The 18,739-nt window shown below is 41.1% G+C and overlaps 1 protein-coding gene across 1 annotated transcript in view; it reads right to left on the bottom strand.

The window, feature by feature from the left end:
- PPM1H (protein phosphatase, Mg2+/Mn2+ dependent 1H) overlaps window positions 1-18,739 on the bottom strand; it is an 86,858-nt gene that overhangs the window by 45,022 nt on the left and 23,097 nt on the right. Inside the window, exons 2-3 of the mRNA XM_044422943.1 lie at window positions 5,111-5,279; window positions 1,722-2,066 (exon numbers count right to left, since the gene is read on the bottom strand). Of these exons, the coding sequence (XP_044278878.1) occupies window positions 1,722-2,066; window positions 5,111-5,279 (514 nt within the window). The remainder of the gene's footprint in view (window positions 1-1,721; window positions 2,067-5,110; window positions 5,280-18,739) is intronic.

Here is an 18,739-nt window from a genome sequence, read left to right as displayed (position 1 = left end):
CTAGTAGAGTAATAACAACAGATTCTCAAGATTCATGGAAACACTGGTTAAAGTCCTACCTGCATATATGTAAAGAAATGAACTGATTATGACCCCATGTGGTTATTCTGTATTGTTGTGTTTTGGAAAAGAAACAATGAAATGTTATAAGACAAAAACTAAAGTAAAAAATTGCATCCATTATCAGGCCCTGCTTTGCAAAATGCTGCATGCATGCATACATGAAAATCTCTTATATCCACAGAAATAGGTTTCCAAGATGTTATCGGGCATTACGTTACTCTTGTAATATTCACTTGATGAAAGCAAAGGAAAAGATCATAATTATCTCCGTCACCTATTATTTATTTGGTAGTATTCTGGAATTATTTTTATGCTCACCAGCATAAGTGCTTAAAAAACATTCAGTAGCATCTGGCCAATTAATACTTTTCTCCCCAATTATCATTGTGTCTTTAACGAAGTCTCACTGCACTTTAACTTTCAATGATTAGGTCTAAAGGTTCTGCAGCACTGTCAAATATTAGAAAATACAGAGGATGTAGATTAATTGCAAATTAATTTATATAATTATTGAGAACCTTTCAGTGAAGAGCCACTGAATGCCAGAGAGCTAGAATCCAAAAAGGAAGAATTATTCTGCTAAGGGGATAGAGACAAAAGCCCATTATTTACCCTAAGATATGTACTAATGTATGGTCAATATTTCTCCTGTAAGTGTTACCAGGTGGAGCAGTTCTGAAAGTTCCACCATTTAGTTTTCCTGCAGAGATTCAAGGGGTGGGAGCAAAATGCCTATACATCTTCAGGGGAAGGAGAGAAATTGTGACTTGTTCAGAAGGATAAAGAGCTCTATCTGAAAAGCAGCAGGAACAGCTTTTAAACCAACACTTTTTTTTTTACCACAGTGCCTTGTATATTTTCCCCCACGATGCACCCAGAAGCACACCATATCATGGCATAGCGCCTTTCAGAGAGTCACTTTGGAGAAAATACCATTTTCAGTCTGAGTACAGGGAGCAACACTACAAAAGCAAAAAAAGTTTTTTAAATGAGAGAATTGCTGTTGCCTATCCAACAGTTCTATAGGTTTTTTTCTTCCTGACCACTCCAAAAACTGTGGCCTATGAATTTGCCTACAAAAATGGAAGAACATTTCCACCACAGCAACAGTTTAGTCTTCATGTTTCCTCTGCCACTATATAACTGAATTAATGAGGACCCACATCGTTCCCCTTTTTTCCAAAGTTCACTGGCAACAAGTTTGGTATGTTTAGTTGTCTCAGGGTTTTGCCCAGAAGAATGGGGGGAAATGCTGTATAACTGAGGGTCCAGTCACAACTTCGTGGGCAACAGTAGCTAGCCATTTGCCCTTCATAACTGCATGGAAAATAAAGGCCACTCCAAACTAGTGTTCTGCAACTTTAGGATTTCTTGTCTTTGACATGACAGGTAAAGAGGCATTCTGTGTGTCCGAACTGCTCACATGAGGGGCATGCAATCTGCTGCAGTCTTTTGCTACCAGTTTTGGTCCTTGTTTTTTGTAATAATATCTTGACACTAGCATTGCAATGCCAAGCATTTCTTCCAATTACCTTTCAAAAAGCCAAGCATCTTAAATGTGCTGATGTCAGCACACCAATTCCTTTTCCCTCAGCCTACCCACAAACAAGGATTGGGACTTTACCAAAGAGTCACAAGGAACAGTAGAATCTACTTACCATTTCCCTGAATGCTAACTCAATAGCCCCGATAACAAGGCACTCGTGGGAGATCTTCTTCTCCGTAAAGAAGCGTGTTGGTGGGGTGCTGGGTGAGCCTGGTGCGCCGGAGCTCCCGCGTAATGAGGCGGCCCTGGTTAGAGTTCTGCTGTTGGCATTCGTGCTTTCGGGCTCTTCCCCCAGGCAGGTTGGGGGAGGGAGAGCAGAGTTTTTCAGGATGTCCACAATCTCCTGCAGCTGCTCCGCGATATGATGCTGAAGCAGGCGGGATGCCACCACAGCTGCTCCAGAGCCAGCATGCCCATCAAATAATGACCAGTAATGGAAAGAGATGCCATCGGATTCCTAAGAAAGGAAGCATAAAGAGCCCAAGTAAGTTGCAAGGGCGGGGGAGGGATTCCTGTCTTTAAAAGAGCAGAGGTACATGTTTCCCAGGTTTACTGCCCAAGGGTCAAAGAAGATTGACTTAAATCTGCATCTCAGCTACATTCCTGCTCCAGCTTTTTACTCTAGATTAGGCACAGGGTATTTGACCCAATCATGACTCCAACATATGGAGGCAGAGGGGATCTTTTAAGATCTGGAGCAGCCCCGGCATCAACTCTAGAGGGAAAATAAGAGGTGCAGGACCAAGTAGAAGGAGGAAGAGACAAAGACCAAATGGCTATATATGGATGGAAAGTCTGTTTTAACTCTGAAATGTCTTTACAGGGAGGGAAAAATTACAGGCCAGATCCAGATTTATTCATACTTGAAGCAGTCTCGTTGATATCAATTAGACAAGTCAGCCGCAACTAAGTCACTCATGGCTGATTTGTGCCATTGGTTTTAATGAGTCTTTTCTAAGTATGACAAAGCCTGGATCCAACCCTATGATATAATTCCCTTCCCCTCCCCAGTAGGAAGCATGCACAAAATCAATTTTTATATACTCCGGATCAATTCATTTCAGGAAAATCTCATCTCCTGGTTCCAGTCTCCTATCACGACTCTGCCTATAAGAACATTGTAAGCTGAGAAGAAATGCTATTCTTAGGTTCCGCTAAGACTATTAATGCACCATAATAATGGACTGTTAGTGGAACAACACAATCCAGGAAATTGTTCAGAGTCACTGATGGCTGCCAGGCCAGCTTGACTGAGGAAAAATCACAAATTCAGAGAACAATCCTATGCAAGGAGCAGTTCAGCAACTTGCTTTTTTGTGATAGCACTACATTTGTGGAACCCTTTCCACAGCTGGTGCCAACATGGTTATAGTTTCTCTCCCAGGCAAAGGGATGCTTAACTTTGCAGGCATCCCTTGCTTACATTCCAGATGTTGGCACTGATTTAGGGTTGTTCATTCTAGGCTGTGTGAGAGGGCAGAGCGGATGGTGTGTATTGTAGGTAGACACCTTTTGCATTGTTTTTAGATTAGGGTGTTTTGCTTGCTTGCTTATTTGTATTATTGTCCTGGTTATGGTTTATATTGGTTTTAAAGGTTTTTCTTTATTTCAATGACAGATCTCTGTATTTTTGTGTGACTTTGTACGCCTGATTTTGCAGAGGGAAGTGACACATAAATTTAAGAGATCATTAGTGAGCCAACGATTTAAAGAGGTGTACCTGGGGCCTACCCTGTATTTTTTTCAGAACCACATGAAAAGCTTTTTTATTTTCCCACTATTTTAACAATTAACTTTTTGACTTTAGTTTTAATATTGCATTTTTCCTATACTGCTGCTATACCTCTGTGCTGATTCAGTTGCAATTGCTATAGTTTTATTGACTGGTATTCATTTATTTTCCTCTTTCTTGTGTGTTTTTAACTTTTGTTAACTACCCAGAGAGCCTCAGCTATTGGGTGCTATAAAAATGAAATGACACAAATAAATAAATGGCGAGAAATTTCATTACATACCAACACAACATGAGTAACTATCTTGTCCACAGTGTAGCAATAAGCAACTTGGACAATCTCCTTAGCAATGTAATCCCCTCAGTTTTTAGTGTTGAACTGACATTTCTCCACCCACCCTGCACACCCTTTCAAACACTTCCGAGCCCCCTGCTGTCTTAGCATTAACTGCTCCATTGGCATTTCAAAAAAACAAAATCCTACTGTTGCTTTTATCTATATCCTGCCCCTTTTCCTTTAAAGGAACTCAAGTGGCTTACATAATTTTCTTCTTCCTCCCAATCTTGTCCTCCCAACAACAACCCTGTGAGGTAGGCTAGGCTGAGAGTCTGTGACTGGCCCAAAGTTACCCAGTAAGCTTCATGGCTGAATGGGCACTAGAATCCAGATCTCCTAAGTCCCAGTCTCACACTCTTAACCACTACACCACGCTGGCTCCCTCTTTTGCCTGAGAGCAACTGACACCTGCCAGGGACAAATTTCCTAATTTCTTTCCCAGTTCTATCGATGTCCTAGTCTGCTATCTTTCTCCATTTCCAGCCTTCCCTGCCTTCCAGCTTGACACTAGCCTTCTACCTTCATGTAGCCCAGCAGGAAGGCTGCAGGCCCACCTCTCTCCAGATAGTTGGGTGCCATTCTGATCCACTGCTGCAAAGGTGCTGAGGAACTGTGGAACATACTTGTGGCCCTGTGAGGCCAAGAACTCACTTGGCCTTGTGTGCAGGATGGAAACGGCAGGGAGGCTGACAGCCAGCACCCCACTTCCCCTCACATCCATCTTCAGGAGGATCACGTGAGGCTTTCAGGGAGTTGCCAAAGGAGCAATGCATAAACAAAGTCTGGTTTTCTAATGCTACAGACATGTTGGACAGGAGCCTTCCAGCAAGGTTACCATTCTTCCCAGAATTGCACAGTGGCAGAAGGAAGACCAAGCTTGGTTGGCAGGTACTGCATACATGAGAATTGTGAGAAGTACCAGGATCTGTTCCTACCCATAGCATCCCTATATGTATTATACCTATATCCCTAGCTATCCACACAGGCTCACATAATTCTTCTTCCTCTGTGGCCCCAGCTCTCTATCATTAAATGTATCTCACTCATTAGTCATTCAATTGATTTACAATTAAGTTACATCTTCTGTGATTTGCCAATATTTGACACTACTGCTAAACCTTTAGACTTAATTATTGAGAGTTATTTCAAGTGCAGTGTTAAAGAGACAACAATAACTGGGGGCAAAAGCATTAATTGGGCAGATGCTATGAAATGCTGCTAACGCAGTTTTTTAAATATCCAGAATGATGGCCCAAACAGTTGTTATTTGCCCCTGTACATTTGTATGAGATAGACATTTAGCAAAAAAAATTAGCAAAAATTTATTTAGCAAAAAATTTTAAATAAATTTTTAAAATAAAAATAAAAAATTTATTTAGCAAAAAAATTTAGCAAAAAAAATGTACATGGACAGGAACAAGTATGGACTTACTGAATTCTCCTTCAGCTGCAATCCTTCCCCATTTGGCAAGGAAGACCTCCGTTTGGTAGAGGAGTTTTTGTTTGGTGTAGAATTAGTTCCACCTGCTTTCTTCTTTACAGTGAGCACTTCACAGCTGGCCTGGTCTTCATTGTGTGTACTTTTCCCTGCATTGATCACCCTAGTGAGAAAAGAGTCAAAAAGGTAATCTTGCAGATCATGTGTATTTATTTCAGGGATTTAAACACCACCCTTCAATGAAATGCTTGAGACCATCTACAGAATGTGGACGCAAAGTTAACAACAAATCAATGGAAAAACACACCATTTCCTAAGCGAAAGATAATATTTGAGAAAATGTTCAAACTCCTATTTAAACATTCCTGATGGGGATGGCAAGAAGTGTGAGGAGATGTCGATGTGCTACTTGTCTTTCGGAAGACACACAACCAGAAATTCATCAGGTACTGAGAGGAGCACAGAGAAAGGGAAAGTAAGTGGGAGCAGGTCACACCTACTTAGACCATCAGACTGCAGAAGGACTACTGGGGGGCAACGCAGCCTCCTAACCCCCCCCCCCCGCAAATGTGCTGGGCATCCTGCTCTGCATGTTGAGAAACAGAAAGGGACAGGAAATTGGATAACCAGAAAGCAGGATAAGCAGTGAACTATCACGCACCTATAGTTCTACCAGCCTTCCCAACCTGAAGCCCTTCAGATGTTTTGGATGTCAACCCCCAGCATTCCTGATTGCTGGTCATTCCACCTGCTGCTGTTGGAAGCTGACATTCAAAACATCTGGAGAGCATCAGGCTGGGGAAGGCTGAGTTACAGGAAGGCAAGCATTGTTAGAGCTGGGAGGAGACGGGCAAATTCATAAGAGGGACCTAAGAAACGTGCCCCTGGCTGCAAAACAAAGGACAGTGCCTTTGAGGAGTCAGGGAGAATAAGAGAATTTTATATCTTGAAGGAGGTGATTTACATGGGATGGCAGGCTTATAGGTGGGATGAGAAGTGTAAGACACATAGCTATTTCTTAAACCATTATATTAGAAATAAATTGATGTCGGTCTGTGAAAAGTTAAAGACAAAGCTCTATACTAAGTTGCCAAACTGGCTTTCTCCTATGGAAGCTCTTACATATCCAAATACACTGAACTTTAATATGATTGTGAGATATGATGATATTTTAGATAAGGATGGAAAATTGAAACCGAATCGAGAACTACAGGAACAGGGTGCTGATCTTTCTTGGTGGCATAAGGTACAAATACAATGAGATATATTAAAGACTATAGAATGTATGGTTTTTATAAGGAACTAACATTTGATCAAATGATTTTAAAATCAGATGAAAAAATGATTAAAAGATTGTATAATTTTGGACATGAAAATTATATGAACAAGTTAAGGAACCATGATAACATGGTCACAAAATCTTGGATATAATATTGAGTTACAGAACTGGCAAAAGCTGTGGAAAAGAAATATTAAGATAACCTTAGCAACTTCGTATAAAGAAAACTTTTATAAAATGTTTTATAGATGGTATTTATTGCTGAATAGATTAGCAAAAATGTTCCTAAATATGTCAAATAGATGTTGGAAATGTAAACACAAACCTGGTACTTGTTATCATATGTTTTGGACTTGTGTTAAGGCAAAAAATTACTGGGTTAAAATACATAAATGGCTGGAGGAAATGTTACAAAAACCTTTAATATTTAAACCTGAAGTTTTTTTATTAGGCATTATTCCTGATGACTTTGATAAACAAAGTATATATTTGATCTTACACTTAATTACCGCAACAAGGATTGCATCTGCCCAACACTGGAAGAATGAAGAGCCACCTACCAAAGAGCTGATTTTAAAAAAGATTATGGATTGCACAGAAATGGACAGATTGACTTTGTCTTTGAAGGAGAAGGAGGATACATACATATATCAAATTTGGAACTCTTTTTATTATTGGCTAGAGAAACGGGACTATATGTAGAACTGAATCTGGTTATTGATCGTAAAAAAGAGTAAGATGTTAACCCAGTACGTCCCATGTCTTGGGAATAATTGTTGTTTTAGTTTTAGATTTGTAGAGAAAATAATTTTTTTTAAAGGAGTAAGCAAGATGGCAGTCAGCAGCCCACATACATGAGCTCAGACAAGCTCTAGCCTGAGCAAAGGCTGCTAGGAAAAAGGGCAGCCTTTTATTTTTGTTTCAGCTTTACCTTCAGCTGCCTATCTGTTATGGAGCAGGATTAATGCACAATCCTGTTGCTATTTCTTAATGTATAGTAGATGAAGATACTTTATGTAGAAAAGCTGAGGTTAAACTTCATCTGTTCTGCCTAGCAGATACCAAAAGAAGGTCCCCAGAGTGGAATTAGGGTGTGTTAGACTGGGGACCTGGAAGATCCGGGTTCTAGTCCCCACTTGGCCATGGAGCTCACTGGGTGACTTTGGGACAGTCCAACTTACTTCAGAGAGTTATTGTTCTGGAGATAAAATGAAGTTAGGTAAGCTTCCTTGGGTTCCTCACACAAAGAAAAAAGGTAGGGTATAAATGCAATGTAATAATATTCATCTATTCATCTAATCTACGTATTTACATGTATTTCTGCCTCCTTAATCATCAGTTGTGATGGCAACAGCTACTGGATGCACATTCGTACTACAAGATTATTTATTATCCACCCACACCTTGTTGTCTAAAGAGGCACAATCCAGATACTTTTTTTTTTTAATGAAAATCAGTTCTTAGTTGGAAGGTACATCTTGTTGCCTGCACCTCCACTTTCATTCCTTGACAACTGCCACGGTTTTTGACATGTTCCTCAATATAGAAAAATGTCTGTGCCAACACCGTTGTAGCTCTATCTTGCAAAGCCAGTTTATGCTTTGTTTGTGCTGTTTTTAATCTAATTTCATCAATCAATCTCTCTCTCTCTCTCTCTCTCTCTCTCTCTCTCTCTCTCTCTCTCATGTTTAACTTTTTACCTACTGTTCATCACTCAGAGCACTCACTTATAGGGAGACTCAGATGCAATAATAAATACATTTTGGCAAATGTTTCTCCTTTGTAATATTTATATTTTATTTATTTATTTTTTCTTTATATTGAGATTTATATCCTGCCTTTTTCCTACAAAGGGCTCAAGGCAGCTTACATCATTCTCCTCCTCCATCTTATCCCCACAACAACAACCCTGTGAGGTAGGTTGGGCTGAGAGTCTGTGACTGGCCCAAAGTCACCCAGTTGGCTCCATGGCTGAGCGGGGACTAGAACCCAGATCCTCTGAGTCCCAGTCCCACACTCTTAACCACTACGCCACACTGGCTCTCCAATGATAGCATGTTTTGCCCACATTTAACCATAATAACATCACATATGGTGCCCACTGCTGCTGCTGCTGCTTAGCTGCTCAAACTAGACAAAGCAGCTGTAGTGACCATAAACTGACTAGGTTTGAAAGCTTGGCATCACATTCAAACAAGACCCTAGGCTTGCTGTCCCCAAACAAACCAGACTATAAACTATAAACAAACTATAAACCCTGATTTCACTTTCTGGTTTATGGCAAATGGCAAGCATAGACTTCTAGTTGGTATGGAACACTAAATTTTCCAATGCCTGTTCATTTATGGTTATCTAGGTGTTCCCACCAGCAGAGCTAAACACAACCTGTCAGGCAGAGTATAAAGGCACACTGCTCATGAACAGTGAGCTAGGATTCTCCGGAATTCTGATTATCGTTATGTGAAAGTGTGGTCGTAATATATGCAATGGCATTCATGATTTAGGGAAGCTTGCCAAGAGATTGCAGGCTGGCAAGGTAAAGCCTTTCAAATTTAAAGCATTTCCTGCACTCACCATTCTGTAACATCTGGTTGGTCCTAATAAAGGCATTAGCCTAATGGATACTTTAGAATGATGGAATTTATTTTTACCCCTTTATCTTCAAGACACAGAATTGTATTTTGTCAGTTCTAGATGTTTTCTCAAAAGGATGGATTTTTCTTAGCTATGCTGACGTATCACAGTCTTTAGATCAAGTCTCCACAAAGAGTGAGCTGTACAAAGTCCTCCAGTCAGGCACTGAATTCCAACACGGACTAAAAAACGTCTTGATTTGGCTACTTGTCTGTAAGGCAGACACAATAAACAGGTGGTGGTTGGCTTAGGGATGTGTGTACATATGTCAAAATTTGTGCAGGCCTGCCTTGGAGTATGAGGTTTTCACACAATACAGAAGGGGCAGGCAACTTTTCGGGCAGTGGGCACATGGCAATCTGAGAAACTATCCTGGGCACCAGCACAAAATGGCTGCCCTGGCAGGCATGAGAAAAGCTAGTAACCACCTAAGACACTGAGAGCAAAGCAGAGGTGGGGTTTGAACTTTAGGCTGCTTCAGAATCTATTGGACTCCACAGGTTTCAAGCTACCGCACCTACAGGTGAGTCAATGTGCTATCATTTTTTAAAGTTCGGCACCTTGCTGGGCATCAGAAAGGTGTCCTGTGGCACTCTGGTGCCCAGAGGAGAGCAGCATTGCCTTACCCTCCACTATGACTTCTGCAGTGATGCACATGCTGGCTCCTAACTCTGGGGAAGCTTGATTACTAGAAACAGAAGGCATGCGCAATAGCACAGGAAGCTACAACAGAGAGGGGAACAGAGCACTCATATACCATGGATCCTGCATCCAGCTCAGAAATTCACAGAAGCCGTGCCTGAGTGTGGCTAGCTGCCTGGAACAGGAAACCAAGAAGTCCCCTTTATTTTAGTAAATATATATCCCATACTGTCACCCAACTGTGCCCAAGGCAGCTAATAATCTAGAAGACAAAAGCTACCAAAGCAGTAACATTAAAAATCAAAGCTTAAAACAGTCAGATATTCAATAAGTTACAGGCAGGCAGAAAAGTAGGTAAAATATTAAGATGAACAACCATCCACCTTTTTAAAATGCCAGAAATAATTGCTTGTTTTAAAGCTGCCTCAAAGTCACCTGCCAAACAGATCTCTGCAGCACAGAATTCCCTAGCCTTAATGAAGTCCAGAAGAGGCTCCCCATCACATTCCTGCACACTTTATTTCCAAAATCTGTGGGAAATCTAAGAGACCTTCTCAACTGACCCTAAGAGATTGACAAGTTAATGCAGAATGAGACAAGTGAAGTCATCCTTGGGTTGCTGACATTAATACTGCACAGAAATTGGGTGCAGATCATTGGATCCCCAGAGAGGTCCGCCTGGCGCCATCGTTATTTGTTTTTCGGCGCCAGGCGAAGACCTTTTTATTTAAGCGTCATTTTAATTGTTAATGTTATTTGCTTATTTATCTGTCCAGGGCGACTTCTTTTTTATTGTTACTTCTTTTATAGTGTTATTTATTTTATATTGTTATTTTATATTTTATATTGTTATTATTGTAATTTTTTATTATGTTGTAAGCCACCCTGAGGCTTCGGAGAATGGGGCGACATATAAATGTTTTAATAAATAAAATAATAAATAATAAATAAATAATGAATCTCACATAGCAATAGTAAGATTATGTACACCAATTGTTGGAGATCAAGGGCAGCGGGGCGCAGCTGGACTCACGTCTCACTCATGGTCAACTGTGGACCACTGTGTGAACACAATGCTGGACTAGATGTACCACTAGTCTGATCCAGCACAGCTCTGCTCATGTTCTTAAGGGTGATCATTTATGATCTTGCAATGGTGGCACCTACAGGTGCAGGCCCAATGCGGAGGTGCCCAGTTCACACAAGGAGGTTTCTAATGTGGGGTGGCTGATCAAACTGGGCTTCTGCATTACATTCAAATAAACATATTTGAAATTGAGATTGTATGCCTGAGAGGAACCAGGACGGTGTCATTTAATCCACCCTCATAGCTTCTACGCATGATCTTTCTCCAGGTACTTGTAAAATGGTAGCTTTATTCCTTACCGTTCAGGGACATACACAAAGGCAATTTCCCAAACACCCCAATTATCTTATTCTTTTCTCTGAAAGTGATCCCTGTATTTACACTATAATCCTATCCAGAGGTCCCGCTGTGTCCAATGAGACTCCCTCACAGGCAAGAATAGACAAGATACACAGCCGAAATCCCACAGTGATAACAAACCACTGACGGCAAGATGGCAAACCTGGGTCCCCCAAGATTCAAGGAAAACAAGATAAATAGCTTATGGTCCACTGTTTCAGGATTTCCAGAAATGTCTTTCACATTTAACATGTGTGGCAAGTTAAACTCCAAAGTTGGGCAATGATGCTGCTAAACCCTTTTCATACAGCCGAGGATTTAAATTAGCACACAACTGATTGTACGACCGGAGCAGTTTGTATATGCCCCGCAAACTGGTATTTGTTTCTTTCTCAAAATACCATTCTGAAGCATATATAAACCTGAACTTATCATCGTGCTTAAGAGCAATTACTGCAGCAAAACCAACAAGGATATTGAGCTTCAGACAAGAGTCACAATACAAGGCAATAAATTGCAAGACATCATAATAAAAGAAAATCAAAAACAGTCAGTCTATGGGAAAGGTTCTTTTCTGCCCGTGCAAGTTCTTTCTTTGGAGTATGGTTCTGAAGGAGAGAAGTAACTAGGCAACTTTTTAGGAGTAGAAACAGCTTCAATGGCTAATACTTATTCTGTTATTCTGTTATGCAAAAAATAGTAAGGGAATAAATCTAAACTATGACTAGTGAAAGAGAACACCTTAGAGATCTGAATATAACTGCATATCAATTTATCTATTTATGATAAAAGATCAGGTTATTTAAAGAACCCCGTTTTTTCTTACAGTCCTGTCTGGCCATAAGCTCTTCTGGATAGATGCTGTACCAAGTCCTAGGACCTGTGGCAAGGCAGGTGGTGGTTACCTAGCACAGGTCTCCATACAGAGCCCTTCTCAGAAATATCTGCCACACAAAGCTAGTCTGTCCCTTTTCCAACAGCATCCAACACAAGAGGCAAATAGTATGATATCCCAGGCCCTTGGGCCTGTAATTAGGAATCAGCATTCCAAGCGAATGTTGATTCTTTCTTGTATTGCTGATGTTTAATTATGTGTTGCTACAACAACCTTGAGACTAGAAACGCCAGAATATTTTAATAAATCAAAAAAATTAAAATTAGCCATGCCATCCGTCTGCCTCAGTTCGGCCAGGCCAGGCACATTTTTCAGGTGTGTCCTTCACCCCCTCCCCACCTCCCCAATTCTCATGAAGCCACTCTTTCCCCTGCAGCACCTTGCATACACCTCTTTTGCACTATGCACTAGTGTTGTACATACATATATGCATATACGTATACAAGTCTTGTGCTGGAACTGTTTGCAGGGCGCTGTTGCATTCACATCTCACTAGGCAGCTGGTTGGTCGATGCAGGAACAGATAAAATGAGAAAACAGGTCTTCGGTGCTACGGCATACTTGGTAGAATCTTGATTCTCTCCTTTCTTATAACCCCTCTCCAAATGACAGATCTGACCCTGGTCCAGCCTCAACTTAGCAAAAAAAACAAGGGCCTAGGATCCTGGGCTGGAGATACTCAAGGCTTAGTTGGGACAAGATGATCAAGAGCTGAGCAAGTGGCAGACAAGAAAAACGGTACCATTGTATCAGTCATCAAAAGATCAAAATGTGTCTGCGAACAATCCCAGAACAGCGGTGTTCCATTAAGGTCACTGTCCTCCAATAACTCTTCCTTCCTTCCAGTGTCTCACTGACTTCCTAATGCAGATGCCGTGCATTTTGGCAAAACAGTTTTTGATGTGCTTATTGCACCTATTGTTCAAAGGTGCCAGACAATTTAGACACTAGTTTCCCCACAATGTAGTAGAATGTGAATACGATAAAATATTTAGAAGGAATTTGCTCTGAAGGCAAATGTTAGCTTCTAATTAACATTTTCAAACCACCACAGCATGATAATTATATCCCTTAGTTAGTTAGGCTTCATGTATCTGTAACATACATGATGGCCTATTTATGTTGTCTGAAGACTGATTCAGAGAGACATTTTTTTTAAAGCCTGAAATGAAGTTCATTAAGAATGGTTAACCAACCTATAGACAACTTTTGCAACTAGTTCTCCCCATCCCACAGAAGTGTGGACAAAGCTACAGTGCACTGTATTTATAGGCATGGTGTAGGTCTCTGATTTTACTGGCTCTTGAAATGCCATATCACTCATGGCTCCATGCCAGCTAAAATGTCCGTATGCGAGCACACACCAATCATTCAGCTCTGGCCCTTCAAATTTGCCCATTTGGCACAAAAGCAATCCATTCATCCTATAACATACAACATTCTGTGTACCGTTCTGAGAGTTTGCCTAATCGAACGAGATAGAAATACCTTAAATAATTTTTTTTAAAAACCGTAAGCGGTGCACCCTCAGTAGGACGCCTTAGCCTGGAAGGGTCAGGACATGAAAACCAAGCATTCTCTAACTTTTTCATCTTACCTTCTAGGGGATTCTTTACAAAGTGAAAACAGTAGTGTTATTAAAAGTGGTAGAACTTCAGATGAGTTTGGGGTACTTGAAAATAAGTAGGGGTCTCCAACTTTTTTGGGTTGGTGAGCCCAAGTTTGGAGGATGCGCATGATGTGGATCCTACATGGGAGACTTGCCTATTGCACAAGCTATTTGCCACAGTGGGAATGGCCAGTCACAAAACATTTCCCAGAGGGATAAGATGGAGGAGGAGAATGATGTAAGCTGCCTTGAGCCTTTTGTAGGAAAAAGACAGGATATAAATCGATAAATAAATAAATAAATAAATAAATAAATAAAATTGGTGCAACTAAATGAAAACTAATTTGCCCAAGAACCTAAGGATAAAGCAGAAGTAGGTTCTGGGCTGCAAAACACAAAGGCTCTCTGTCAACCCAAAGAAAGATGGCACTGGAGGGCAGCACTAGGCTTTGCAGCATGGCAAAGTCCTAGTTTAAAAAGAAATCTTACAACAAAATAAAAGCCAGGGGAGGCGGGGAGCCTGGGGAACAAGAACAGTGGTTGCGTGGGTGTGCTGATGCACACAGGCACTGCAGACCATGATTCCAGAGCCAGTCCTAGACATGAACACCAGGCATGAGATCAACCGAGGTCATCAAAGCAATGAGCCCCACTTGCAATGTGGTCCTGGGTCACTGGATCAGGCCCACGGTAGAGCATCTTCACCAACCTTTTGCTTATCTGTCCACCTATGGAAGTGGCTGGGAGATTTTTTCAGTCTCAGGCCTGAATGCCAGTCCGGAAAAGGTCTCAGGGGCTACACTCCATCTGTGAGAACGGCCAAAGGTAAAGTGGGTACGGCCAAAAGCAGAATGGTTATATCCACAGTGAAATTACTAGTCATTTTATATGTACTCTAAAATGAGCTGGCCAACATTTCTGATTCCTCGTGATCTGCATCAGGACTGCATCACTCAGTACAGTGGTACCTTGGCTCACGAACTTGATCCATCCCAGGACTCTGGTCGTGACCCAAATTGGTCATGAACCAAGTCAAATTTCCCCATAAGGTTCAATGTAAATAAGGTTAATCCGTTCGGTAAATATTTTTGTATCACAAAAATCTGAAACAAAGTAACAAAGGACAACAAAGTCCAGTACAGTAGAGAACACTAACATAGATGAGGGGGAGGTTATTGTTTGGAGGGAGAGTCCCATAATCGTACGATAGTGATCGTGCAGGGGGAGACGGGGGTGATCGCGGGCGCACTCATGCAGGGGAGACAGGAACAATCACGATCACCACCCAATGCGGAGTTCACGAACTGAGGCAATTTTTTTCTGAAATATCTATTCACAACCTGATTTGGTTGTGAACTGAGGCATTTTTGAGCCGAGGTACCACTGTATAACTTTGAAATAGCATTTTAAATACTGAGATTTTGCCTACCTACACACAAGTAAGCAGGGCAAGACTGTGCACGTCTACACACAGGGAAGCAGGAAAGGCCTCAGAAGTAAACAAGACTTAATTATTCAGCAGCTTCTTCCCTAAGAAAAAGTGTGAATCTTTGATCAGCTATTGATAGAAGATAAAAGTTTCTCCCTGCCGGGAGAGGGGACTGGGCCCCTGGGAGGGGAAGAAAGAGGGCAGACCTATAACCTCTTCCCTGACCTTTGAGATCATACCTTAAGGTTCAGATTTCAAATGGATTAAAGCAGGTTAAAGAACAGATAGTTCATCTACAGTAAATAAAAATAATTGAATTACTAGTTTTTGTAACTGTTTTTCAATTGCATTCCAAGGAATCCCATACTATTAAGTTCAGATGTAACATCTTTTAGTTTCTCCTTCTTTTAAAGCAGAAAAATTTACAGTACCCAAAAATGGGAGCCCCCACAGTCACTTGCCCAAGGAAAGTCCAAAAATCTAGGTAGCTGCAGCTTGAGGACTAAAGGATGGGAAGAGGGAAGTCTAAGGGTGGTAGATAATGCCCACATTCCTTCTAATCAAAATGCGCTAGTACCGTGTTCTTATTTGCCCCACTTCTGCCTACAGGTGGCCCCAAGGCATTTACCAAAGAATGTGGCCTTCAAAAGAAAAAGATTCCCTGGCTCCTGAGATAAACAGCCTTCAAAGCAACAGGGAAGTTTCGATAATGAATGCCTAGCAAAGCCAATTCCTTTTGCCCTAGCAAGTATGTCAGTCTTATTGGCCCACTTACCTACACATTACTAGAGTACTCATTTATGGAATACTAATAACTGAGATGAAGAAACATAATCAATTTGTTTCGTCCATAGAGACTTCCTCACTTGTTCACCTACAAACACATCCCATTTGCCACTGGCAACAAAGCAAGTGGCTATTTTCAAGCCAGATTTTTAGACATTAAACTTTGGGACTTTTATTCTAAACGAAATGGAAAAATCTGAGAGTTTCTGCATTAGCTGTAACCTGAGAGCTACAGACACAGGACATTCTGGCATGCAAAGAAACCTACTGCCTAAGGCTTCTTGCTCACTGCAGAATACAGCATTTCTCTCAAAGAAAAGGTTTCCTGAAGTCAAGAAAAACCTTTCTTGTAGTGGTAGTTAACATGGCCACATTGCAGAACTGGTCAGAAATAAACGTGAAATGAAGCAGAAACTGAAAAAAACTTCCTAACTTCAGGAAAACCTAACCAAGATGGATAGCACAAAAGAAAAGTTGACATCCAAGAAAATTGTGGAGAGGCAAGTGGTCGTTAAGATGTTTGACATATGTGGTAGCTGAGCCAGTGGGTTACGGAATGTGTGGGATCTGAATGCAGGGAACATCCATAGAAGGCTCCAAAAGAGATTTGTAAATTCAGATCAACAAATGCACTTTTTAAACTGCTACTAACGTTATTTGGGGACAATGTGTGACATCACTGGGGCATTTATGACTTGACACCATTCCAAACAGAACAAATTGATCTTGTGTACTTATTACTACCTAAGATCATGAAAATGTTAATTGCAAAGTGCTCTGTCAGTGTTTTGTTTTTGTTTTGATTTTGTGAAGTGATTCACTTTTTCTGCCACTTTATAAATAGAAAGATAGGACATAAATATGTGATTAGTCCTATGCATGTTTGACAAAAAAGGAGAAAAATAAGAAAAAGGAAAAATTAAATCTCATGAATCCAACTCTACTCATCACTGAACTAAACTAGAATCACACTGGCTCCGCTTACAAATGTTTTTTTAGAAACTGCCTGTTTAGATTTAGCACCTGAGGTTTTAATAAATCATTGTGAAATCTCTTCAAAGGGACAACAACAAAAACAAGCCAGTCACTCTCAAGCCAGCCTCTGCAGAAGAGGTTAAATGAGTTTGGCCTTGGAGACCAGCTCAAGATTGGATATCATTTCACCTATGCTCCACTGTCTCTCATACAAGCACGACAGGACCAAGAGAGAGTGAGTAAAAGCACATCTGAATATTTTCTGTTGCCTTCAATTTCTGGATTGAGCCCAGTCTTTACTGGCACTTGCAGTCTATTACACATATACACTGGGTTGGATCCAGATTCATGTGCAGGGCAGCAGCGATTCCCAGTCCCTGGTTCCCACAGCTTCTTTTCTGTTATTTTGAATCCCGTGCTGTTTGGTCATCACATATTCTGTCACCAGGAAGATCTAAGAAGCTGAACTTGGAAGTTACAGGAATTAACAAAGAATTGTTGGCTATGCAAATATTCTTTGGAATGAAGGTCCATGTGGCTATATTCAGTTAACATGGATCACCTACACTGCACAACTGCAGCCTGTTCACAGGCTGGAACCAACCCATCATTCTGTACATGGAAACCATGAATCAGTAAAGCCCCTGAAGACCTCCACGTGTCCCCCAACTTTTCTCCAGAGAAATCCCTTGGATCAAATTTTAGGCAGTGTGGAGAGCTGCAGAGAAGATAGAGGATAGGAGAAAGCCTTGTCAACCTCTACGAGTGCAATTTCGGAAGTAGCACAAATGAACATTCAACTGGCAGTAAATTCTACTGAGTTCAGTGCCACAAAATTCTAAGTGTAGAATTTGCATCCCTTTGCATGACAACTCAGAAGTAAGTCCTACTAAGTTCGGCGGTATTTACCTTCCAGGTTCGCTGCAATCCAGCATTTGCTGTGAAGAATGAGGCTGCGAAGCAAGTGGTGCAGTTCTCTCCAGGGAGGCGTGTGCACCGAAGCAGCCTAAGCCACATTCGGAATGGTTCATATGGCAATTTGGGAATATAGAATAACATCAACATACATAGAAGAGGCTTTCTACAGCCAAAGAAGTTCTAAATCATGAATTCAACACGTGATTTTAAAAACCCCGTGCACAATCCAATTGAAAAGATTGCCTTTATATGCCAAGTTGTCCGTTTGAATTTACAGCACGCACAAAAGTTAATCTGAACTTCAGCTCTAATCGCATGTGCTCCTTTCTGCAGTCAATTTACATAATTCCATGTAATTTATTAATTTTTACTGCTCTCCTCTAAATGCTTTGAAGTTCTGTTGCCATCTCCTTAGTGAGTTGCCCAGAAGCGCGATTTTGCTTTACAAGGAAAGGCTTGGCACTGGTGGCTGCAGGATAGGAAACAGGATAAACAGCAACTGAAGCATGAAAATGAGACACACTGCAGAAAAAAATATCTCTGTAGGAACAGAGGTCTTGGGCTTTGTCTTTGCATGGTACTTCATTAAATCTAATGCTATATTGCAGGACAAGTTTCTAATTAATTCAGTTGGGTCTTGGTCATTTCTATTTAAAATACCCCTTTGCCTGCACACACGTGAACATATTTTCTCTCTCTCTCTCTGTCTCTCTCTCGCACATACACACGGGGGTGGGGGGGGAGACAGATACAGAGACCCTATTAATGTCACTAGATGGAGCATATGTTCCTAATTCTGGCCTGTATCCAGGTGAGCACATAAAGAACAAGGTTCTTTGTTTCATAGACCAGCCACTGTGCCGTCTTTGGCTGTAGCAAACATGGAAGCAGACAAATATGGTGTCCACTGCCCCCCACACACACCCGTTTCCATTCCTCGTGGCTCTCTAAGCAGTGTGGTGACTTCTTCAGCACATGTTGGTCTGAGGGCTGAGTTGAGCAATAGAGGAATTGGGAAAGCAAAGAAAAG

Source organism: Varanus komodoensis, unplaced genomic scaffold (assembly GCF_004798865.1).
Source record: "Varanus komodoensis strain SLA01 unplaced genomic scaffold, ASM479886v1 scaffold13_1, whole genome shotgun sequence".
Taxonomy (NCBI): domain Eukaryota; kingdom Metazoa; phylum Chordata; class Lepidosauria; order Squamata; family Varanidae; genus Varanus; species Varanus komodoensis.
Note: the sequence above shows the minus strand (reverse complement) of the source record. Positions and strands in the feature narration are given on the sequence as shown.